Source organism: Aspergillus sydowii (genome assembly GCF_001890705.1).
Source record: "Aspergillus sydowii CBS 593.65 unplaced genomic scaffold ASPSYscaffold_5, whole genome shotgun sequence".
Lineage (NCBI taxonomy): Eukaryota > Fungi > Ascomycota > Eurotiomycetes > Eurotiales > Aspergillaceae > Aspergillus > Aspergillus sydowii.
The window spans coordinates 500,953-524,729 of NW_024467863.1; the positions used below are offsets into that span (position 1 = coordinate 500,953).

At 50.7% G+C, this 23,777-nt stretch overlaps 11 protein-coding genes across 11 annotated transcripts; 4 read left to right on the forward strand and 7 right to left on the reverse strand.

The window, feature by feature from the left end:
- Positions 1–41: 41 nt before the first annotated feature.
- Positions 42–999, reverse strand: ASPSYDRAFT_44945 (uncharacterized protein). The gene is made up of 2 exons (XM_040846939.1): positions 638–999; positions 42–579 (listed from the first exon to the last, which is right to left on the reverse strand). Exons 1-2 carry the CDS (start codon positions 984–986, stop codon positions 239–241), a joined length of 690 nt encoding a protein of 229 aa, XP_040702379.1. The 5' UTR covers positions 987–999; the 3' UTR covers positions 42–238.
- Positions 1,000–1,428: 429 nt separating this feature from the next.
- On the reverse strand, positions 1,429–3,174 carry ASPSYDRAFT_132211 (uncharacterized protein). The gene is made up of 2 exons (XM_040840598.1): positions 3,133–3,174; positions 1,429–3,086 (listed from the first exon to the last, which is right to left on the reverse strand). The coding sequence occupies exons 1-2, from the start codon at positions 3,149–3,151 to the stop codon at positions 1,576–1,578; spliced, it is 1,530 nt and encodes a 509-aa protein (XP_040702380.1). The 5' UTR covers positions 3,152–3,174; the 3' UTR covers positions 1,429–1,575.
- A 414-nt stretch (positions 3,175–3,588) lies between these two features.
- On the reverse strand, positions 3,589–4,842 carry ASPSYDRAFT_89315 (uncharacterized protein; the record flags this gene model as incomplete). The annotated part of the gene is made up of 1 exon (XM_040852147.1): positions 3,589–4,842. The coding sequence occupies one exon, from the start codon at positions 4,840–4,842 to the stop codon at positions 3,589–3,591; it is 1,254 nt and encodes a 417-aa protein (XP_040702381.1).
- Positions 4,843–8,813: 3,971 nt separating this feature from the next.
- On the forward strand, positions 8,814–9,662 carry ASPSYDRAFT_44949 (cold-shock protein). Its single transcript, XM_040846940.1, has 2 exons — positions 8,814–8,915; positions 8,976–9,662. Exons 1-2 carry the CDS (start codon positions 8,867–8,869, stop codon positions 9,191–9,193), a joined length of 267 nt encoding a protein of 88 aa, XP_040702382.1. The 5' UTR covers positions 8,814–8,866; the 3' UTR covers positions 9,194–9,662.
- ASPSYDRAFT_44950 (uncharacterized protein) lies at positions 9,357–10,917 on the reverse strand. Its single transcript, XM_040846941.1, has 3 exons — positions 10,139–10,917; positions 9,799–10,065; positions 9,357–9,693 (listed from the first exon to the last, which is right to left on the reverse strand). The coding sequence occupies exons 1-3, from the start codon at positions 10,439–10,441 to the stop codon at positions 9,448–9,450; spliced, it is 816 nt and encodes a 271-aa protein (XP_040702383.1). The 5' UTR covers positions 10,442–10,917; the 3' UTR covers positions 9,357–9,447.
- Positions 10,918–11,233: 316 nt separating this feature from the next.
- On the forward strand, positions 11,234–12,609 carry cwc25 (U2-type spliceosomal complex subunit CWC25; the record flags this gene model as incomplete). The annotated part of the gene is made up of 2 exons (XM_040852148.1): positions 11,234–11,259; positions 11,376–12,609. The coding sequence occupies 2 exons, from the start codon at positions 11,234–11,236 to the stop codon at positions 12,607–12,609; spliced, it is 1,260 nt and encodes a 419-aa protein (XP_040702384.1).
- Positions 12,610–12,746: 137 nt separating this feature from the next.
- Positions 12,747–15,455, reverse strand: ASPSYDRAFT_956729 (putative AP-2 adaptor complex subunit beta). Its single transcript, XM_040853148.1, has 5 exons — positions 15,003–15,455; positions 14,873–14,948; positions 14,461–14,825; positions 13,983–14,411; positions 12,747–13,932 (listed from the first exon to the last, which is right to left on the reverse strand). The coding sequence occupies exons 1-5, from the start codon at positions 15,248–15,250 to the stop codon at positions 12,885–12,887; spliced, it is 2,166 nt and encodes a 721-aa protein (XP_040702385.1). The 5' UTR covers positions 15,251–15,455; the 3' UTR covers positions 12,747–12,884.
- A 220-nt stretch (positions 15,456–15,675) lies between these two features.
- ASPSYDRAFT_956606 (ER membrane protein complex subunit 4) lies at positions 15,676–16,869 on the forward strand. Its single transcript, XM_040853145.1, has 3 exons — positions 15,676–16,244; positions 16,323–16,669; positions 16,726–16,869. Exons 1-3 carry the CDS (start codon positions 16,101–16,103, stop codon positions 16,799–16,801), a joined length of 567 nt encoding a protein of 188 aa, XP_040702386.1. The 5' UTR covers positions 15,676–16,100; the 3' UTR covers positions 16,802–16,869.
- A 68-nt stretch (positions 16,870–16,937) lies between these two features.
- On the reverse strand, positions 16,938–18,553 carry bna5-1 (kynureninase; the record flags this gene model as incomplete). The annotated part of the gene is made up of 4 exons (XM_040849439.1): positions 16,938–17,377; positions 17,428–17,911; positions 17,966–18,312; positions 18,355–18,553. The coding sequence occupies 4 exons, from the start codon at positions 18,551–18,553 to the stop codon at positions 16,938–16,940; spliced, it is 1,470 nt and encodes a 489-aa protein (XP_040702387.1).
- Positions 18,554–19,053: 500 nt separating this feature from the next.
- ASPSYDRAFT_57855 (HesB/IscA family protein) lies at positions 19,054–20,125 on the forward strand (the record flags this gene model as incomplete). The annotated part of the gene is made up of 2 exons (XM_040849440.1): positions 19,054–19,410; positions 19,763–20,125. 2 exons carry the CDS (start codon positions 19,054–19,056, stop codon positions 20,123–20,125), a joined length of 720 nt encoding a protein of 239 aa, XP_040702388.1.
- A 261-nt stretch (positions 20,126–20,386) lies between these two features.
- ASPSYDRAFT_44957 (putative eukaryotic translation initiation factor 3 subunit EifCl) lies at positions 20,387–22,575 on the reverse strand. Its single transcript, XM_040846942.1, has 2 exons — positions 22,118–22,575; positions 20,387–21,967 (listed from the first exon to the last, which is right to left on the reverse strand). Exons 1-2 carry the CDS (start codon positions 22,553–22,555, stop codon positions 20,846–20,848), a joined length of 1,560 nt encoding a protein of 519 aa, XP_040702389.1. The 5' UTR covers positions 22,556–22,575; the 3' UTR covers positions 20,387–20,845.
- Between the last annotated feature and the right edge of the window lie 1,202 nt (positions 22,576–23,777).

The following is a 23,777-nucleotide window of genomic DNA, read 5'->3' on the forward strand; positions in this document are numbered from 1 at the left end:
TGGAGTAGTAGACCCCAAATTATGCCATATCTGCGCAAATCCTCGAATGCTGGCCTGGGGTTTGGAGACCACATAATCTTGGTTTATTTGTCCAGGTGCCTCAAGGTAATTCCATAGTTTCATTTCGCCCTGCATCGATACGAATTAACCATCATTTAGGCAGGTTTTCTGAACTTCAAACTAGTTTGCGGCGTACGCTAACTACAATTACTACAATAGAGATGGGAAAGCGTCGAGGTCACCAATTGAACAAAAAGCTCCACGCGCCTACTGCAATAACCACATTCCACATCCGAGAACTAAGAGGCACAGCAGCATCAGTTGGAGTAGCAGGACTATCGTCAGTCCCAGGCGCCTCTGTCGATGTTGAGGTCGTAGTTGCAGTCGTAGTAGAGGTAGAAGTTGTCCTACTCGTTGCCGTCGTCTCCCTCGCAAGGGTAAACGACGCACTCAGATGCCACGGTGCATCAGTCCTAGGTAATGCCCCGTGCGAAAGATTATCCTCGTAGACGCCCATACGGAACGACATTTCTTCATATGCTAGTCTGTAGCCGTCATACGGCTTCGAGAGATTCCAGACTATTCCTATTAGCAGGTAACCCTATCATAAGTAAAAACAACTTGTGAGAGTTCGCACCATAGCTAGTGGATCCGCTGGATATATTCACATCGAGCTTGTCGCATTGCGTGTTTATCAACCATCCATCGCAACTTGTTGTGTTCGGGAGGATCCGGTGGATGCTGTTAACTCTTCCGAACAACTCGATGGCCAGAGGTCCTGTGTCAAACGGCGGAGGGGTCCAGCGAATAGTGTACGGCTCGCCTACTGTGATGGTTTCTCCGCTGGAGGGGCGAAGAATGCCCGCGGTCGAGGGCGTTGCAGATGGTGCCGGGGTGATTGTCTCAGAAGCCTGCTGAGCTAGAGCAGGTAGCGCTAAGAAACACGGAATATAAGCGAAGGCAACGAGGTGGATGAGGTCCTTCATCGTGAGATATTTCGTGTTGCGATAATACACTGGAATCAAAAGGAGGCCTCCTTTCTCCTCTTATAGGGCCTAGGGCATTTTCAGCCTTGTCACCGGCCAAGATATGAATACGGACGCCTCCTCTTGGTTTGTCCGAATATGGCTTCATTCCTGACTGCCAAGTGTACGACCTTTTCATTGGCACTTCAAGTTTACCGTGCAGATGGCCAAGATTAGGCTTCACTCGGCGCCGAGATTGGTATCGGATATCAGGCAGTACTACGCCATAGCTCATGGTAACTAGTATATGGTTCTTTGTTTAAAGAAGTGACTGATTATCAGCTCTGATCAGATAACGTTAAATCTGATCCCCTTCTCTGCATTCATCGGCCAATATCAACCCAGCTTTGACTATAAGCTCTCTGAACTGTTAACTATTATCTCTAAAGCAATAATTTATGATGCAATGACTTGATTAGTAGTGTCTAATCCCTTATTGAGTACTTAGATTAAAAGCCTATATGTTAATAGCACGCCCTGTCAAGGCAAGAGCCAGCCCTAACTCGGACATCAGCAGAAATGAACATCTCTCAACCCAGTATAACAACAATCACATCCTCAACCCCTCAAAGTCTGCCCTAATTGACAAACAAATGTCCTCTACAAACTTATTCTCCTCCTCAAGAGGCACCCCTAAAGCCCCAGCCTGCCACCCAACAGAACAAACCAAACTCCCCCCTTTCAAACTGACAATATCAAACGCCAGCGGCGACCCCGTAGCATCCGCCGGAGTTGCAAATATAACCTTGCTAATTTTGCCTCCGCATCCCTGCCCAGTATCTCCATCAAATGCCAGCAAATTGCTCATCCGGTACGAACAGTCCCTCCGCTCACCCATCTTCTTCGCCGTCCAGCCCCGGATACTGGGTGCGTACCTCAGCAACCCAATAGCCTGGTCTTGAAGCCTCGTTGCGGATTCAGCTAGTTCCTTCGTCATTAACCTCGCAGCTTTCCACATCTCATCGGAGAATGTCGAGTGTGCCTGGGCCTGTGCCTGTACCTCGGCCTCTCCATCGAGTTCTATACGCGGATGGATGTCATGGGTCCCGTTTACATACAACCCCCACGTATACCCCGGCACACCAATCGAACCACGCATATCAATCGCAGTCCCCGAGACAAAATCTGTAATCTCTCTATCCGGGATAACCCTGCTCAGCGCACGCACAATCATCTGGTGCATCGTCGCCGTGAGTTTCGACCCATGGGCTCTCGACACCGCCAGTGCATTCCGCACAAGCGGTTCCTCAATCTCAAGCAGGTACAGTCGGCTGCTGCTGTTGCGCGTTTCCGGATCGAAGAACATGGGCGGCCCTGTCCATGTCCCGGCGTTGAGGGTGCTTGTTGATGCGCGCAGGCCGAGCAGGTCGTTTAGGAATTTGGGGAGGCATGCGGCGAGGAGGGGGGCTAGGAGGTAGGACCAGGAGATGGGGAGACGGGAGGGGGTGTCGAATGGTGGTGGGAGGGGGGTTTTTGGTGATGTTACTATAAAAGATGGTTTCTCGTCCGCGGTGGATTGATTGTTCCACGCATTCAGGAATGAGCGGTGGAAGGCGAGCCCGGACATGCCATCGCCCAGGGCGTGGGAGAAGGAGAAGGCGATGAAGCAGCGGGTTGTTTTAGGGCTTTTTCCAGGAGTGAGGGGGAGGACGACGATGCGCCAGGGTGGGATATCGGCTGGCCAGGGGCGGTCGAGGACTGGGAGGAGGAATCTCTCTATGGTTTTTGTCTCGGAAGCATTGCCTTGGCCGTCTTTTTTCCGGTCGTCGACATTGCCATGGCCGTCCTCCTTCCAGCCGTCGTGGTGGTTGTGGATGACTGAGATGTGGTTGTTCAGGTCGAGGCTCGACACTGCTTCGAAGAATGGCTTCTCTGTATGCTTGTCTTTGATTATCACGCCCAAGTATGGGTGCTCGAAGATGCAGTGTTTCAGGGGCTGAATGAAGGATTCTGCGGAGCTGATGTCGGTATCTTGACCGGCGAATTCGTAGGTTGCGCCGATGACAACGGCATTGTAGAACCCTAAGTCTTCGCGACTAATTGTGCGGCGCTCATTGGGGCCTGCTCTCTGGTCAGTATCGTACTATGTAAGCCATGAGCTACTAACTGGCAAATCTCATGAACATTTTGACGTGGGTTTACAAGTGGCAGCAGCAGGCGACGGCTGCCTAAATAGCAATGGATCAGGATCAGGATCCGGCCGATTGTAAAGGTGGATCTGATAGCTCCAGCCAGTCATGAAATAATTTGGTTGTGGTTCGGAGGAATCAACATCCGATGTAGGCGGGCCGCAAGCACTTCCTATTTGGGACGAGTTGAAGCCGATGGGGCTGTGCTTTGTACTTATACAGCTGGAACTGGGCGATCAACCACATTATGCACCCTAAGTTTAAAGAAAAGCTACAACGATGGTTCAACCCTTTATTATAAGCATATTCATGAGTCTTTTTAATTATATCCATTGCAATTTCAATTTCAATACAACATCAACATCAACAATCTAATACATAACAAAGTAGTAATGAACGACAGTAAGAACTTTGCCAGCGAATTTGCCAGCACATCATGGGAGGTATTCATCAGGCATATCTTTGCCTGTGAACGGGTCAAAGAACTGGTAATTACCCTCTTTCTTGTCTGGTATTGGAACCGATTCAACAAAGACACGGCCTCGATCAGTAGTTCCTGCTTTAATCACCTTGCCCACCCCGAGATAGATCTCACGCTTAGGCGCCTTTGGCGGGCGATATAGTCCAGGATACTCTTCGCCGAGCTCAGGGATGCGTTCAATACGCGGGAAAGATCGCCAGCGACTCCAAGCAGGCCCGTCTTTCAAAATGGCCAGTTCCTGCTCTGCATCATGGCGCTCTTTTTCGCCTTCTTGTCCGGTAACTAGCCGTCCCTCGCCAGGGCGCGGACAAGCAGCAAAATCGGCCATTGGCTCTTCGGTGAAAGGGTGTACAAAGTTATGCTCGTTGCCTGGCTGTGGTTCGACATAGACAAACCCACGACGCTCTTGATTAAGCCCAGTCGCAACAACCTTGCCCTTGCCGATATACCAGTGTCCATCAGGCGCAATGTACGCACCGAGATGCTCATCGTCGAGTCGGGGCATCATCGCAGCGTGAGGACGGTTGTCGAACCAGGCATGCCATTTCTCCCTGTTGATTGCTTTCCCACTCTCCCACCGAGGGTACGGAGCACGGGGCATATCCCAGAATGGGATATTGTTACCGCGCTCGCGGTCGAAAAACTGGTATAGACCATCAGTCTTACCAGGGATAGGCATCACAAGAGAACTCTTTGCCTCCTTGCCCAGCATCTTGGGCTTCAGCGCCCTTCCAACCCCTACATAATTCATGCGATTCGCAGTCACATACAGCCCAGGCGTTTTCCGGCCGAATTCAGCAGCGCGCGAAGGGTCTGGCACAGTTCTCCACCGGAATGAGTAATTACAGTTTCTATCCGTAAAGGGTCTTAAATGCCAGGGCCAGTCCTCCTCAGGCATGATACTTTTTTTCATGTCATTCACGTAGGGGTCCACGAATTCGTGATCAAGGCCAGTTCTGCCATAAGTGCGAACGGGTTCATCTTCGTCTGGCTCGCGCAAGAGTTCTTCCTCGTCGGAGGTGCTGCAGCAGTCGAATTTGGTGAGAGGGCGTACCCCTGTAGGGCAGACACGCCAGTAAATGCTACCGTCGTGGGTATAGCCCCTTTCGTTTATCGTGCCTCGTCCGTAATATCGCTTCCCGCTAGGTGCATGATACCAGCCGGCAAAGTCCTGCCCGATCTGAGGAACTTTGTTGGTACGACCCATCTTTACTTCGACAGTCCAGGTTATCTGCTTGAGAACGGTAGTAGAGTGTTGAGAATGAGGACAGACTCTAAACGGGAGTCATGGACATTTATATAGGCGCACACCCCCTGTTGGAATCTCTTATGAATTCTGCCTCCCATCCACCGTCTTTCTCCCATTTCCATGGGTCCAGGTGCACGGGTCCAAGGCACGCAGTTGAAATCTTCAATTTTCATTTTATTGGTCTCATAGTGCTTGTCTCGTGGTACTTTTGTTCATTGCATTCTGTGCATTTCTTTCAAATGCCCATCTTGCTTTGTGTGAATAGCATACCCTGCATAGTTTCATATCCAATAAGTAAAAAGGAGAGAATGGTAAAGAAGAAAGTAAATATTGTCAAAATGCTTGTTTACTCGAAACATACTTTGTGCAGGTCTCAGCAGGGTTGACTTGGTAACCTCCTCCTGTCCGTGATGTCTGGCTGGTTGATATTTAATGTCATTATATTCTTACGCCTCTGGATGTGATTGGCAGCTAGAATCTAGCCTAAGGGTCACGGGTGACTCCGGAGTCCAGTTCTTCACATTAGTATGAAGAATCGGGATCTTTAGAAACCCATATATAGGCTGGTGTACGAGGGAGAGACAAAGAGGCCTCGCTGTTCCGACCAACAACCTGGCCCTGGTTAACCATCTTACACTTTACAGTAGATTTTCATTCAAACTGGTATATTTTCCGAGCAGATAGTACACGGGGATTGGTAGGTTTATATCGGATCTGTTCTAGATTAAGGGCCGCGAGTTTTGCGTAGTATCCAACGAGATAGCCACAGGCTGATCCGAAAGTAGCCAGGTCAGAGTATTGGAAAGCAGGGACATAAATGTTACGTGTGGGATAACTCACAACCGGGTTGATATGGCCTGCGGTGGTGCTCGCAGTGTTGCCACTACTATATCAAACTCATAATCACGAGCCCTGCTACGCATGTAGAACATCATGAACCTCAGAGCCGACATAAACGGGGTACATCGTTTTGTATGCTTGCGTATGTACATTTCTATTTTCATGCCTTCACCAAGATTCATCCAGTCCACTCGCCTAGGGTATGGACGCCCGCCTCCTTGTCTTCTTCCCAACTGATCGTTCTTTCAACCACTCGGCACTGAACAGATAGAACCACATAATCTTTCTCAGGACACGCTTTGTCCTGTCCCGCTCCGCTCCGCTGTTGCGTTATTACACCTTCTTATATTGTCGCCTGGTAATAAGATTCTCCTCTACTTGACTAGTTGTCTAGTGCTTCTCACTGCCCTTTGAGGTTTAATATGCTGTGCTCTCTTCTTTCTTTGGGATGAGATATTCCCAATCTCCGGTTCTGAGTAGCCTCCTAGTTGCTGAGGAGGGTACTCTTTCCTGGCCATCACATGTACAAAGCATGCCTGTCTGGGACCAATGTAGGCTAGGTTAGCTCCAGGGCTTCAAGCTAAAAGTGCCAATGGCTACTTAGGCGGAGATGGTTTCAGACCAGTTAGCCGCTTATCTGCGGTAAAGTGGCTGAGGGGAGAGAGACCTTTGGCGTATCCGACATATTGAATCTTTTAATAATACCTTTGTTGGTTCTACACCTCTACACCACCGCTTTGTTGTTTCATTGTATGGAAGGATTTTATGGTTTTTTGTAAATTTCCCCCTGCCGTACTGCTCTAAGGTATCCGTTGTTAAGTTTTTGAAGCACTGGTGCTAGGTTTCTGGTATTTTTGCAATACAGGGCATCTGAGGGGTTCATTGTAGGTTAAGTTTTATTCTCTTTGTTGGTGATAAGTCTCTGAATAGGCTTGACAACGATCAAGGCAATGGAAAATAAGGGATAAGGCAAAAAACAAAGAAATTATAGACCGAGGGACCAAAACAAGGTTCAAATATAAAGAGGGGTCGTTGAAAGGCCAGTACATATGACAGCGAGATAAACAGTAGATACGATGAACAAATGAGTAAAGGAACAGGCAGTGGATAATGAAATTAGGTAATGATTAATGAATAAGCCAAGAAATTAAGGAATAGGAATTGGACATCGAAATAGAAGCGTGCATTAAACAATAGCATACGAAACAAGCCCACCGTCTTTATGCCAGGCATTGCTAGATTTGACCCTACATGATAACCCCCGAAAACACTACTTCGACTCACCAGCCGGTGCTTTCTCATCAGCAGGTTCTTGCTCCTGCTCTTCACTTTGTTCTCCTACATTCAACACCTGCGAGACATCGTTAGTCTCCCAGGGAAGGTGGTTCAATATGAACCCTATGAACCCCGCCTCATGAGAATTGAGAACACGATCCTCGTCCTCAGTTTGGGCCTGGTATAGTTTCTTGGTCACCTGTAGCAAGAGAATAGAGTAGTCCATCTTGTCCACGAACATGGAGCGAGCGATGGGTGACGCGCTCATAACTGGGGCTGTGGTTGTGATGCAGAGTTATAAGGTTTCGTTTGGGAATAACGAGTACTTGGTGGAAATGCTAACTCCAGCTGGTGAGGATAGAGGCAGTTTTTATGTCCCTACTGGATAAAGAATCATCGGATAGGACAATCGCTCATTCCAGATCTGTCTTTGTACAGCTCACAGAACTCGACCTGAGGACTTCTTATAATTCTCCAAGGTTCTCAGTTCTCACTTATTCGCAACTGACTAATAGTAGCTTGCTCGCTTGTTGATTATTGGGACTGATGGCTGAGAGCATGCTGATACGTATTGGAGATTGAATCATCATACATGGAGTTGGCCTGGAATACCGATGAGATGTGGGATTGATGAGATGATGGAATTGGGTCCATTTGTCTGAAAAGCATACCGTGAGGTACCGGTACACTCTAGAGATGCACTCTTCATACTTTGCAAGTCTCCGCGAGCGGTAGCTCCCACAACGACGCCGGCCCATGTCCGAGTAACAAGAGTCTTTGCTCGCAAAGCGGGGAAGTCGGTGATCTCTCCGGGCCGGTAAATCCATGCTTGCACCAAGCCTGCTGATCACCGGGCCTGGTGTGCATGGTGCAATGCTCCGTAGTGATGTACCTCCAACAACATTACTGCGTCATTTTGTCAGTCCCCACGAGAATGCGGGGAATGGAGATCATCATTTTCGTCTGGACTGTGAACATCATGCGATACCTACAGTAGACTGACACAGTCGAACCGTCGAGGCGGTCAACCTGGCCATTGCCAAACAAAGACCGTTAAACCTCCTTCCAAACAAAAGATCAATCCGGAGGTAACTCGGTCTCAGTGATTGCAGCGATGCAGTGATCATATGCAGTGGCGACGCGTGAATTTGCCGAATTGAGGAGCCAAGAGATGCAGGCCCCGCAGATTGGAAATAGGATGGAAATGGAACGACAATTTGAGGGGACTGCATCAGTCGCGTCATTTTTCGATGTCATTTTCGAGGACTCCGGTGGTCCGAGGTGCGGTTGCGAATGTGAAGATGAACAGAACATGATGCACTTTCCGAGTGCCATTGAGCCCGTCCGCCACCACCATCTCCCATCCATCCTCTACCAGCGACCACCCACCATCCACCATACAATTAAATCCAAATGCCTATCTTATCGATCCTTCAGTGCCAGTGCACCGGTGAAAAAGGCTGACTCGGACTTCCCTCGGGAAAATCAGTCGGGAGTGGCGTCACAGCGTCCAACATCGGAACGGCCAGCCAATATCCGGCCAGCAAGCGGCCACTGCACCCCACTGCTGCAGTTGTGAAACCCGCGGGGTTCTGGCACCAGTCGGAGGTGCAGAACTGACAAAGTGAACCAGAACCGACTCGGTCTAGACTGAGGATGCGCCTTCCCGAAGCGGGCAAGTCGGGAGAAGTAGGAGCCCGCCGCGGGATAAGGAAAGAACCGGATGATATCACCGTTGCCAGGAACAGTGTCCTCCGTATACTCCAGACTATAAAGACCCTCGTGCCTCGTTACTGGAACTGTTTGCATTTACAGCCTATCAGTCAAACTCAATCAGAACTCAATCAAACAAACTCCCAACACTATCATGTCTACTGCCACTCTCCCCGTCCTCACCAAGACTCCTTTCGCCCAGTGTATGTTCCTCTCTGTCCCTCCATCTATATATTCCTTCACATACTAACTAACGTCTGCAGCACACACCATGTCCAACCGCCAGTACGGAACAGTCAAGTGGTACAACGACCAGCAGGGCTTCGGCTTCATCACCTCAGATTTTGGCGGCGAGCTCATCCTGCGCCACCAGTCAATAGCCGGCGCCGACTCCTCGCTCAAGGAGGGCATGAAGGTCTCCTACGAGGCCATCCAGGGCCCCGTCCTCCTCATGGCCGATCAAGTCCAGCTGGAGGAATAAACCGAAAAGAAAAAAGAAAAGCAAAACACAAAAAAAAAGCGACAAGTTACGAACCAACCAACTGAGCGAATGACTTTATATAACGACTTTTGATACCACGCCTACTCTACTTCTACCGCTCTACTTCACTACAATCTGAAGAACTACGATATTCTTCAATCTATCCATTTTCTTGATCTTTTGTAAATTTTAGCTTATCTCGATAATTTCTCGGGCGTAGCACGATAAGATACTGTACCTATGTACCTACGTATCTACAGCACCAGCATCCCCACCGCAACCGCCCCAATGAGCGCCACTGTTCCCCGAACTGCCAGCTTTTCCGCCGCATCAGTCGGACTCGGAGTCGGTACAGTCGAAGAACCCGTAGTCTCGGTCTCATTCTCACTCTCACTCCCACTCTCGTCAGTTCCTTCAGAAGTCCCCGTCGGAGTCGAAGTCGGGCTGGAATCCGTAGTCTTCGCCGTCCCGGAAGCCCACGGCGTCGTCGGCTTCGAATCCTACAGTAGTACCATTCATTAGAACCATCCACACACATCGCAGGAGCACAGAAGCTCAGGAGGAGTATTAAGCGTTTGGATATGGATGGGATACATGTTACATACCACAATATCACAGCAGTCATCGCCCGCGCAAACATGCCCATCCTCGCAGCACGTCATCTCCGTTGCATCGTAGCATTGGTTTGCTGGGAATTCCCCAGAGCACCAGTGGATGTCCTTGCCGCCTTGCGAGCAGCACTCTTCGCCTGTCATGGTTGCGTCGCAGAAGACGGCGCCTGAATCGTCGTCGTCCTCGTCTTCATCATCTTCATCAGAGGACGAGGAGGTTGAGGAGGAAACGACCCCGTCTTTGCCTGCTTTGCCGGGTCCCTATAGACGTATCTTGTTAATTCCAGTACACATACAGTGGATAGGGTAGGGTGCGCAAGTAAACATAACATACATCCTCGCAACACGAATCATCACGCCCGACACACATCGCCCCGCCCTTACAGCACTGCTCGCCATCGTCCGGGTTAAAGCAACCCGCGTCGTCGCAGAGGACATAGCCCAGCCCGAAACACTCGCCGCAGGTATCGCTCGCTGTGCACGCGCTGAAATTGTCGAAGAGGCGGCGCGGGACTATTTCGCCTGTATATTCGGTTTGGATCGGGAACCCGGGGAGGAGGACTCTGTTTGATTGGGATTGTGCTGAGATGAAAAATGTGTGGAAGAGTAAAAGTAGGAGGAGGGTTATGTGCGGCATTTTGCCTATCTCTGGACTGACTACTCAATGGTTACCTGGTTATTCAATATATGGATGGGTTGGGAAGGAAATCAATAACACAAGCGCGAAGCTTTTCTTTCTTTTTAAGGAAAAATCCAATCCCCATCTAAAAACAGAAGCACATGCCAATTCCTGTCCTAGCTCAGCGCACGAGAGCAAAAAGCGAAGAGGCTGAAGTCAATACGAGGTCCTGCATGAAAGATCCAAAAATGCACCAATCGCGACTCGAGTTTAGATGAGTTTATCAACGCTTGCCTGGACTAGAAATCAGACGACCAGTAGAACTAGAGGACTGGAGAGCAAGATGACTAGCTAGCTGCCAGTTGGTTTGTCCGTCTCGACCGTGTTTGATTAGCTCTCGTATTCATCTTTAGCGGGCCAGTAGAGTCGTCGGGCTTGGTCCTGGGGTTGTACTAATGCACGGACTCGGTCTGGGCAGAGGGGTGGTCTTTGTTTATGCGCAGTGGAATGATCCAAATTGTTAGTTTGCAATGGTTTGTGCCTGACGAAGCGGAATACCACACATTTCACTGCATTGAGGGCCTGGTAGAAGAAGGAAGGCCCAGATTGTGGTTCATCCTCAGACTGTACTCCGTATATACTAGGAGCCAAGCAATTTATGGGTGAATGCCTCAGGCAGCAACGGTGGCAACCCGTGACCTCAAATTTCCCAATCTGGAACCCGTCAGACGGGCAGCCCGCGACGACCTCAAGCTCTCACCAAGAAGTAACAACACCTTCACAGTCAGTCCCTCCATCAAATAATTCAAAATGGGTGGCGATCTGAACTTGAAGAAGTAAGCAACTCCGATCCCCCATCATCCCTACAATCCCAAACCCCCAAACCCCCAAACCCATCAACCCATCCAATCCAATCAAAAGAGAGAGACATCAACTAACCACCCACCCACAGATCATGGCACCCCTCCCTCCTCCGAAATCAGGAGCGCGTCTGGTCCGAAGAAAAACGCGCCCTGGACGAGCGCAAGAAAGTCGACCAGTTGCGGCGCGAGCGCGACGAGGAGCGCCAGATCCAAGAATTGCAGCGCCTGCAAGAAACCGCAGGCGGGGCGCGCCAGCACAACCGCGTCGACTGGATGTACCAGGAGCCGTCGGGCGCGTCGGGCCATGTCGCTGAGGAGATGGAAGGGTATTTACTGGGGAAGCGCCGGATTGATGGGATTTTGCTGAAGAATGAGGAGAGTAAGAAGTTGGAGAAGGGCGCGGGGGTTGGTGTTGGTTCTGGGGCTGGGGCGCTGCCGCCTGTTGTGCATAATACGCGCGATACGATGGTCAAGGTTATGGCGGATCCATTGCTGGAGATTAAGAAGAGGGAGCAGGCGGCGTATGAGACTGCGGTCAAGGAGTCTGTGAGGAAGCGGGAGAGGGAGGAGGGGAGGGAGCGGAATAGAGATCGGGACCGTGAGCGCAGTCATCGCCGCAGACGGGATAGTGGGGATGGTGATTCGCGTTCGCATCGGCATAGTCACAGTCACCGGCATCGACGCCGCTCGAGGTCGAGGTCGAGGTCTCCGCATAAGGACAGGGATGATCGCCGCCGCAGAGACGACCGGAGGAGCCATCGGGATCGCGACGGTGATAGAGAGGAAAGAGAAGAGAAGGTCTACCATTCGAGCAGCCGGCGGGACCGTGACGAACGGTATGATCGATCTGCGCGCAGGTCTGCCTCTCCTCGATCAGACCGCCGCCGAGACGACAGGAGAGACCGAGACAGAGAGCGTGAGCGTGAGCGTGACCAGGACTCTCGCAGGGATAGATACAGCCGGAACGGCGATCGGAGAGATAACCGCGGTCCGCGAGACGCAGACTCATTCGGCCGGAATCGAGACCGTGCGCCGAATGGCCCCCGTCCAAATACAGACCAGCACGCCCAGGACCTGGAGGAGCAGCGCAAGCGCAGACTCGCCGAGATGCAATCGAACGCGCATGATATGGAGCAGACCCGTCGGTCGCGCGTCGCCGAAGTCACGGAGATTGAGGAGAAACAGAGGGAGGAGGATGACAAGCGGCGGACGGACCGGGGTCAGTTCATGTCTGGGCTTCATCGCCAGCTCCAGGAGGATAGTCTGGATGAGCGTATTCGCCGGAGCCGTGGTGGGCTGGCGAAGGTTACTGATGATGAGTGATTTCCTATGACTCTTATTATATTTCCATCTGTATTATCTTCCTTCATTAGACTGAGATACCTATTGCTATTGGCTTATGATTATTTACATCTGCATCTACATAATATATTGGTCCCGCACATTTACTCCAAAAGAGTAGGAAATGCCATGATTGATCGATCCATCAATACTACTCATAGAGGTAAACTAATAGCCCCTAGTCTAAAGCCGACATCGCTACAACAATGTGCAGGAATACAAATACAAAACATACAAGAACTGAAAAATTTCCCTATTCACAGTAATAAAAGCTCCCCCGTCGCCGCTCCCCCAGCCAAGTGAGGCTGATAAGCCTGCTGCTGGCTCTGATTGACAACATACTGCGTCTGCATGGCGCCGCCGCCACCAAACCCGCCGTCCTCGCGACCGCCTAGGTCCAGCGCGGCCATCTGCTGCGTGCCCACGGCGACGCTGTTAAAGTAGCTGTCTGCTGCATCGACGGCCGCAGTTGAGTTACCCGTTGCGGTCGTCGCTGATCCGTTCGCAGCGGCGGTTGGCGAGGTTACAGGGTTAGGGCCTGGAACAGGCGTTGGGATTTGCCAGTTATTAACGTCGTATTCCTCCTGTGGTTTCTGGAGCGCGCGGCTGTATTGTAGGCGTCGGGAGCGCGCGGCCCGGAAGACCTGCTGGACGGGCTTGAGGTAGACGGTTGCGAGGGTGCCGACATTCAGGCACAATTCTTCGAGGGTGCGCGAGTCGAGTTTCTCGCTTTCTGCGGAGATGGGCGGTTTCTGGCCCATGACGACTTGGCGTGCTGTGGTTGGGTCGGAAGAGAGAAGGCGCCAGTACATGTATCCTCTGTCGCGGAGGTCAGGGTCGTCTGTTTCCTCGGTGCACCATTTCAATACCTCAGGAACGAGTTGCTGTCCCTTTGTTGGCCGTTGGATGAAGAGCTTGACGGTTGCTGTTAGGAGAGCGAGTTGCACTTCGACGGTTTCATCATGGAAAGTGGCGAGATAGTCCTGGAGGAGATCAGGTGCGTTTTCGATGCGGTCTGCATATTGGCCTATGATCCAGATGATGGCTGCCTTGGCTTCTGGCTCATCCAGCTCGTCGATGTTCTGGATGACTTGGCCGATGATACTCTCGTACTGGTTGGGGTATTTGCGGAAGATGTTGCGGATGACAACCGTCGCCTCTTGCACGATATAAGGCACTTTTGCGTTGACCAATTCCAAGAGGCAGTCGATACACTGCTTGGCAGCGGACTCGATCTTGATGGCTAGTTTCCCGATTGCACGCACAGCCTTGCGTACAAAGTGAACATCGATCTCGGTTGCATACCTAAAACCATCAGCAAATCGTCCCACTATACCTGGAATGGGCCAACTCACTCTCTCAGTTCTGCCAGCACAACCGAGATGTTTTCCTTGGTGGTCAACATAAATATCAACTCGAGCTTTGTCACCTTGACATAGATGGGATCATTGTAATTACAGAAAAAGACCCGGATGTCGTTTCGCAGAACTTCTGGCCTCTTCTGTAGGATAAGTATGGCATTACGGAGCACTAGATATTGCACCTCCGGCGGTTTCGACAGCAGCGTCACAAGAGGTGGTGACAGCTTCTTTGAGAGTGATGTGAGATGCCGCTCGTCTGCAATGTAGTTCATGAGGTAAAGGATGACGCGGATGGAGGTGAGGACGACAGCAGAGTTGGAGTGAGAGAGTCGGGGAGCAATACGCTCCGCTAATAGAAGAGCTTCGGCGGAGTCTTGGGGAACATAGGACATGAGGGCCTCCAAAATATAGGATTGGCCCCATCTGCGTGGATTTAGTATTATACAACGGAAACGCAGCGCGCATAACTTACTCTGAACAGTCCGGTAAAATAGATACCAGCTTAGACGCGCTCGAATAATCGATCGTCAGAGATATGGTTTCACTCCGACCCCAGATATCCACCAATGAAGCCAGAACGCTGGATACGACTGTTGGATTCTCGTCCTTCAGCATCGAATTCAGTCGATCAATTAGGTCAGAAGCTTCGACCATCTTCTTATCATGTTCATAGAGTTTCGCAACACAGAAGGCGGCAGTCTTGCGAACGTAGGGGTCCATATCCCCCATCAGACGCTTTAGCGGCTGAACAGTGGCCTCGACAAACTCTCGAACGTGAATATATGCGATTGTTCGAAGTGCTAAGGCGCGAACAAGTGGGTTCGATGCATCCATATCCTATAATACCGTTAGCCTTGGCCGGGGAGGTAAACCGGGTCTCGTACATTAACCAAAATAGGCAGCGCCTTTAATGCGATTTCAGGCTTCATCCGTGAGTAGTTGACAAGGAATAAAAAGCACCTAAGACAAGCGTCAGCCACTGTTTTCTCCCCTGAACTGATGCCCGGAACGTACATCTTCTTTATTTCTAAACTCTGCAAATTCATACAGTCGACAATGTCCGGGAACAAAGCGATCATATCGTTATTACTCATAGTCATGTTGGCGACAATCTTCTTCAGAGCGATCTTCTTGGCCGAGTGGTTCTTGTCTTTCTTGCCGCCGCTGTTGAGTTCTTGTCGCAGCTCGGCGACTTTGCCCTGTGGAGTGCGAACCCATGGTGGTGAGCTACTAGTACTTTGTATGTAAGGTACGATGAACATGAGGATGCAGGGTAGAGACGGCAATAGAATGGTTCATCCGGAAGCAGAGTGCACAGCTCCAGATCCGCATTATAAACGGAACTCAAAACAAAGAGGGGGCATGAAGACCAAGAAAATAGCGAGGTAAGTCATGCGGCGACTGATAATGGAGGGGGCGAGATATCATGCGCGACTCCCGTTGGATGGAGGCCAGTGCGACAAGAAAAAATATAGCAGCAAAATCCCACATACCCTAGCGAACAGCTTTGCATCTCCCCCGGCCGAACCAGAACTCATGGTGGCTTATAGCTCGACGGCAGCGAATGGGACAGGTCTTTTTGGTCTTAGAGAGTGCGGGACTTCCGACTTGTAGTTTGTGTAGCTCCGTAGATCGTCAAATCACGTAAAACTCGTGGCGGACAGCAAAGGCGTTCAATATAGCCCGACTGGCTTCGAGGACGACTCCTTAGCGAGCACGTTGCTTCGAGAGGTCCATTCCCTGAGTTGTGGTGACGGTGACGGCGAAAGTGACGGATTCAGACTGGAAGCGGCCGGAACGGTCAGCGTGGCACAAGTGAGCGCAGACACAGGGGGCACTCATACCTGGTCAGAGCGAACGTCTGGACATCAAGCAGGGCATCAATTGCGCAGAGAACGATCATCTGGAGAGAAAGGAGATCCAGCGACAAGACTGAGAATCAGGAGCGTGAGTGGACCAAGCGCCAACTCCGCCATTCAATTCCAGGAAATTGTGGAGAATTCGGTTGCGTCCTGATTTTCCAGGCGACTGTCAACCTTCAACCACCAACCTGCCAGCTGCACTCGAGCTCCCCACAGCTACCTAGGTATCATCAATCACTCAACCCTGCTCATGATGGGTTCCTCGCAAGACCTCCCTCCTCTGCCCCTCCCGAGCTGGGCTGCCGAGCTCAACTCCCCGCCGCCCGCCACGTCGCGCTCAGCAAGCAGCATCCCCGACCCCCCGGGCTTCTCCCGCAAGACCGGCGGCAAAGGTGTACGTATCTCCTATACACCATCTAGAGAATCAATTATTTCACACGAATACAATCTTCTAACTCTATATCGCATCTAGCGCTCCGAAAAATCTGCCCCCGCCGCTCCCTCCAAGCCCGCCGAAACCGACACTTTGAAGCTCAAAAAAGCCTGGGAAGTTGCTCTCGCCCCATCGAAGCAAGTCCCTATGAATGCGATCATGATGTACATGTCCGGAAATAGCCTGCAAATCTTCAGCATCATGATGGTGTTCATGCTGTTCAAAGGCCCCATCCAGGGCCTGATCAACACCAACAGCGTGTTTGCGAAGTTTGAATCGGAGACTCTGCGGAGCAAGATGCTGTTCGTCAAGGCTGTATACGTGCTCATGCAGTTTGTACTGCTGGCATTGGGAGTGTGGAAGGTTAATGCCATGGGGCTTTTGCCGTATGTGCTCGTTGCGCCTGTCTTGGGAGTTGTTCTACTGACTTACATGTTTCTAGGACTACGAGATCGGATTGGCTGGCTTGGGAGTCGGAGCGGCAACCGTTGGAAACTGTTCACTTTGCTTTTGGCTAAGTTTTAGGACGTACTGTTAAAATGGGAGGGTGTTTGGGGTGGATAATTTTATATTATACCTGGACAAGAATGTTGGCTCTGCAAGTCGCTTCTACAATACCGTTTTCGTTCGTAAGCTGCCAAGGGAAATTCAGGCCTAGGCCTTAGCTTGCACCGCCGTACGGCAAGCTTCTAAGAAGATGTGGCAAAACTGCCACACTTCCTCGTACGTGTTGTACAAGGGCGCGGGTGCAACCCTGATGACATCCGGCTTCCTCTCATCAATCACTACCGCATGTTCCTCCAGTGTCACCAATACACCATCTAGGAGGCCCGGTTTCAGACGCAAACTGAGCTGGGCACCACGTTCTGAGGGGTTCGAGGGTGTGATGATAGTGAAAGGCCTGTCAGAAAGCCCATCGAGTGGGTATTTCAGAAGAAGATGTTCTAGATATCCCGTAAGCTGAAGAGAACGTTGGCGAATCTCAGACATAGATGTTCGGTTGAATAATTCCAAGGACGCCACAACCGCATTCATGTCAAGAACCGAAGGGTTCGACAATTGATAGCCTGCGGCGCCGCTCTGGGGAACGAAACCTGGGTCACTGTTAGCAACCACACTAGGCGCTCAAGGATGATATTCGCACGGTTATCCATTAGAAACCGGGTAGCTTTGTCGCCTCCCCACCAACCAGAAAGCCGGGGCCGGAATGCATCCAATTCGCCATCGGCCGTATTCGTCTTCACCTCGCCATGTTTCTCGTGCACGAAAATGCCCGCCATTCCTCCAGGGCCACTGTTAAGATACTTGTAATTGCACCACGCAGCAAAGTCCACGTTCCAGTCATGTAGCTGCAGGTCGACATTTCCCGCAGCATGAGCACAGTCCCAGCCGACCATAATACCTTTGGAATGGGCGTGAGCAGTAATCTTGTTGATATCAAAATACTGTCCAGTATAGTACTGAATAGCAGAAAGAAGCAGAAGAGCCGTGCTTGAGGCATGCTCATCGATAACCCGAAGGATATGCTCAGTTTCGAGAATAGGGCGCTCAGCGTTTCGAGGTTCAATAAGAACCAAGGCATCTTTTGGCTGGAGATTATGGTGCCGAATCTGCGATTCCACAGCATACTAGGGTGATTATAGTCAGTCCACATTCAACATCACAAGCTCTAGGGGACCGACGTGGTCACTCGGGAAAGCTTTCCCTTCAATAATAATCTTGTATCGTTCCTGCGTTGGCTGATAGAAACTAGCCATCAATAAGTGTAAATTTGTGGTTAGACTTCCCATGACAGCCACCTCGCTCTCCAGCGCTCCGACAATTGGGGCCATGAGCTTTGCGCCTGCCGAGTCGACATCAACAAATGGTGGGACCAGCTCATCGTCATGATGGGTGAAATGCCCTGTTACGCCTTTGATGGCCCAAGTTCGCAAGTAGTACTCGATATACGTTCGAGTATTGCGGGGCTGAACGCCCAAAGAGTTACCACATAGATAGATGCAGCGCGCGTCCGAGGGCTCATCGGAGGCTAGCAAGATCAGCGGGGTACTTGCGTATCAGGTAGTAGAACGGTACTTGCCTTGCGAGGGATCTAACGTCTTCCTTTTGAGGTCTTTAGCTGAAGGAATAATGAACTCTTCTCGGAACTTGCTCAAGTGGTCGTGTGCGTCTAAAGAAGCGGCGTATTCCCTCGTGAAGGCCCTGCTATCGTCCTGGTATGGTAGGGGTGGCGCATTCTTGATCTGCTGGGCGTGTAGCCGGGAACCCATATTGCCAATTGTCGATATTTTTACTATGTTTCTAGAAAAGATGGGATTGGCGCCTCTTGGCGGCAAATATTGGGAACTTAAGAAGCAAGTTGTGACATGGAATTCCCCGCGATATAAGTCCTTCAACGCTCTCCGCCTAGATAACCACGCTGGCCTCTATCCACGTTTTACATATAAGAACTCTGGTTTTGACAGGCCAGAGGTATCCAGTCATATCGACACGTCAATTTGGTTTTTTCTTGCTTTCGACTGAAAGTCCGATACTCTCACTCCCTCGGTTTAAGCTATGCACTGCATAAAAGGTTTATGTATATATTAGTAATATGACTTCATTTTCGGGAAATCTATTCTGCCGCAGTTTCCCGACGCTGCCGGCCAATCACGGCAAGCGGATTGGTGCAACTTTCGATGCGAGTTGTATGATTATAAAGCCTCCAAGGTAGTTGTCGCTCAACATTCTCTGGGAATCTTCCAAACAACTACCCAGACACACATTCAGAATGTCACGTCCAGTTTTATCATCCGCCGTCCGCCAGATATCACGCCCTCGCCCTACACGGGCCACATTCTCTGCGCTCTCTTCCCCCGTGCCGAATCCGACACCGAGTTTCTCCGCATCGTTTTGCAATTCTTCATACCGGACGCCAACCGTCCCTTCTGCGCCGAGACAACGGAATTCGAGGGTTCGATGCGCTGGATATAGAACTAGAACTTCAACGACATGGCTTAATGCCGTTCAACCGCGCTCAGCGTTTTCCACTTCCGCCCCGACATCCGCCCCTCAAGTTACGCAGAACCCGAGGGCTGGAGAGGACGGGGAGACGTTGATGGTTGGCATCTCTGAGCGAGCTGCAAATGTACGTTCTCAGACCCTGTTGTGTTTAAGTGGTTTTTTATTTAGCGTTTGTTGGCGTTGGCGCATACGGCTGTGGCGAGGGTACGGGATGCTTGCGGGATGATATGATATCCTTCTTTTGAGCAAATAAATTGGGAAGCCACTGCGCTACAAAAGCAGTTTTCCAAAGAAACCCAGTACATACGACCACAGGGTGTGGAAAACAGGGCTTCCCGTCCGCTCAGCCGTACTTAAGCCACACGCCGGCTGGTTAGTAGTATGGTGGGTGACCACATGCGAATCCCAGCTGTTGTATGTTTTTTTTGTTCATGCATATGGCGTTTATTCAAGCTAAACGATGCTAACAAAACCAGCGCCTCCGTCAAATCACCGACCCTTCCTCCTCACCCTCTGCCACAAAGGATGAAAACCCCTACCACCACCTCCGAATCACCGTTACCAGTGGCGGGTGCCACGGGTTCCAGTACATGATGTCACTCGAGCCCGCATCAAAGATCGACGCAGAAGAAGACACGATATTTGAGGCCGAGCCGTTAAAAGACGGGGGCTCAGCTGGTGGCGCCAAGGTCGTGATGGATGAACCCTCGCTTGAGCTTTTGTCTGGAAGCACAGTGGATTACACGACGGAGTTGATTGGGAGCCAATTCAAGATTGTGGATAATCCGCGTGCGACGAGTAGCTGTGGCTGCGGGACGAGTTTTGATGTTGTTGATTAGGGGTGTCCTTAAAATGAAGGAACTGGTTGTGTAATCTTCACTCTTGTATACCATGTTTATTAGATAGAATATTAGTAGTATATATATACTATACCCGCCGGCTGTATAAAATAATTGTTATCTCTTGATTTCGATAGTATTCTCTTTCTATCTACCCCATCATTTCATACATACAGAAAAGCTGTTTTTTATATGCTGCGCAGATCAGAGTGCACAACACCCCCGGGGACATGACACATATCGAACAGGGACAACCGAGGAAAACAAAGTCCGTGGAATCTCTGGACTCAAATCATTTAAGTTAAATGGCAAGACAAGATAACTGGAAAATCCCTCGCAAAAAAAAAAAGAAAAAATTCCTTTTGTGTCACTCCATCCAACTTAACTAGCTCCATACCGAAACGAAGGTACCGAAGACTAGCAAGCAAAACAACCGTGTAAGCGTAATAAAATTGAAATATCGAAAAAAGAGAGAGCGATGGAAGGTCATGATGCTAGCTAGCAAGAGTAAAGATGTTCGTGGGGGGCGCCACTTAATCGAAATCCTCTTGTAGTCGCCCCTGGTTCAATGTCTCCTATCCTTGTTCGTGCTTGGTATGCGAAAGGACCGTACGGTCTACATACATAAGACGTATATTATTCATTCGTAAAGTGGTGAATAGCTCGCCGTTTGTTTTTGTTAACATCCTAACACACCTTTTTGCAAGCGGGTAAGGTAGCTTAGTATACGCGAGCAAGGTTGCGGAGGTACCAGTCCACGAGGCGGCGGCCGGCCTTGGTCTCGCTAACGTGGATGAGATCCTTCTCAAGAGCGTAGTCCAGGTCGTTGGCGCTGACAATCTCGCCATCCAACAAACCACCCTCGACCCAGCGGACCTGGCGGCTGCGCTGCTTGTTAATGAGCAGCCAAGAGCGGAGCTTCTCGGGCTCGACCTCGAGGAAGCCAGCGAGCTTCTGTAGGTCCATTGTTGTGTACAGCTTGAGGTACGAGCGGATGGTGGGGTTGTACAGGGTGTTCTTGACCTCGTCCATGAAGATGGCGGTGTGGTGGTCGACGGGGTCGACGTTGAGGGCTGGGTTGTCGAAGTCGGGGGGCGTGGGGCTGATGAACTTGGGGCAGGCGGAGCGGAAGAGTTCCTCGAAGAGAGGGAGAGCGTCGGGGCCGCCCTGCTGCAGGCGGTGGAGCTGCTCGCCGTACTTCTCGCGGAGAGCAGAGTGGATGGTGTCGTCGAGGCGGGTTGGGTGGAGGGCGACACAGATGGCGATCAGGGCGTACATCTGGTCGTTCTTCTTGGCGATGGCATCGTAGCTGTTGCCGCCCTTCTGGAAATTCTTGGTCCGGGAGACATAGACCAGGATGTGGCTGAACATGCGGATGGCGTCGCCGTAGCGGCGGGTCATCATGTAAGAGAAACCAACGTAGTAGTAGGTGGTGAAATGGGCAGCCATGACACGGGCGAACATGGCCTTCTTGTTCATCTCAATGTCGTCGAGGGTCTTGAGGGCGAGGCTGAAGTCACCGAGCAAGCAGTGGACGCGGAGCAGTCCAATGATAGAGAAATATCCCAGCATCTTGTAGAGAGGCCGGGAGCCATACTCTCCAGCATACGCCGCGGGGTCTTCGCCACGCTTCATCGCAGCAAGCTGTTCGTTGATCTGCGACTTCTGGATGAGGGAGTAAAGGACGTTGAGAACCGAGTAGCAACCCCAGGTGTTGGGGTTCTCACGGAGAAGTTGAGCCTCCTCTTCATTGGAGCCGCTGCGGGCGACGCGGTTGCGGTAGCGGCAGAACGACTCGAACTGATAGATGAACTCGTCGATGACATCCCAAGCCCAGTAGTACTATCAAGATATAATGTTAGCACGCCACGAACAAACACAAAAAAACACTAGCCCCGCCCACACAAAATGTGCTGAGGACATTGAGAACAAGGGGATCTCAAATTGTGTTGTTGTAAATGAAATCAAAAAAAAAAACAAAATGCAACATACAGAGGGAACCTCCAACTCCACCGGCCCATCCGAGTTCAGGATGTAGTGGAAAAGACTGCAGTAGTTGTCATAGCTCGCGAATTTAGTCTCCAGAGTGGCCTGGTACTCAAGAGGAGTAGCAGCAGCAGCCAGCTGAGCCTGAAGGTCCTGCGTCTGGGAGGCACCGCCCAGTGATGTAGTCCGGTCCAGCTCGCTCATGCCATCATCGAAGTTGACCTGCTCGCGGTAGTCGTTGACCAGCGCTTCCTCCTCAACATCGGACTCGTCGTTCAGGTTGGGGTGCGCATTGGCGCGCTCTTCGTAGGACATGTTGGGCAGAAGATCTCGTTCAGAATCTGTCCTGCTAAATTGGCGGCAAGAGGAGGGAGCAGGGGCGGGGGGGACGACGGGCGTGACTCGGCGTTTCGGGGTGTGGGATTTCGACTGTTTCGGCGGCATCGAATTTTGAGGGTTTTCGCTTGGACGATTTGTGCTTATCTTATCTGTGCATACAGAAAAATTGAGTCATCTGTGCAGCGTTATGCACACCGCCCTATAGAAAGCAACTATCATCATCTTGGCGACACGATCTACAACAAACTTGACTCCACGCCAAACTGGTGGAAACCTGCTGAACGGAAGGGACGATGGAAGAGTGCATATTATTACAATAAATATGTGCATGAAATACGATTTCTATGAAGGCAACACTGGAAAAGCGGACAATATCTTCTCTGCTGCTCAACTATTTAATCGAGTGCTATATAATCGCTCCCACCCGACAGCAATTGATCGTTCTAATCCTCCGAAGTCCTACGCAAAAACAATCGCACTCCTGGGGGCGGTTTCTGTGGGCAATTGAGACCAGATCTCCCGGTTGTAATGCTCGCTCCAGCCCACAATACGTCCAATAAGAATAGACCGGCTTGCCTCGTTAAGTCCCACTGGCATAAAGCGAAGATATTAGTCCCTCGATAGCACAAGGAGTTCTCACTTAAGCTAGGAATGCGTAGTCACTTTGGACTTTGGATGTCGTTCAAACACGACCGTAGTTCGGATCGTATCCGTCTATCACGGGCTGTTCAACACAAATGCTGGCTGACCTAACCTGCGAAGGGCGCAGAAAACCAGGATGCACTAGGTTCATTTCTCGATAAACGTCATATTCAATCGATATTATTTATCCATTGCAAAACGTAGAATATAAATGAAAAAAACGTCGGTAGGATTCCTGAAGGAGGGTGGAGTCCCAATGACAAGCTGGCTGACCTGTTGGACGCCGCGGATCCTTTATCCGGAACTTAACCAGATCATACCAGAAAGGGATCCCAAAGTCGCCATAATGATTCACACCTAACATCAGGCCTGCCAACTCGCTCAGCAGTCGTTCTCTGTTCTAAAGGAATGCAACTGCTTGTCCATTCCCCTACTTATGTACCTATATTAGCTCCCTGCTGCCACGATCGGATGTCTCACGGCTCGTGCACGTCTTTCCCATCGTCTTGATGGGGGCCCAAAGACCACAGCTTCTGCGTTTGGAGGCCGTATGTTGTTGGCCGGAGCGAGGTCTCTCGTTTGGGCTTTGGCGCTGCTGGTGGACGTCTCGGTGTTTTGACTTGGTTAACTGGTTTGATGATTCTGCTGTCTCTGTTTTCCAATTTTAGGGTGCCTGTCTCTGAAC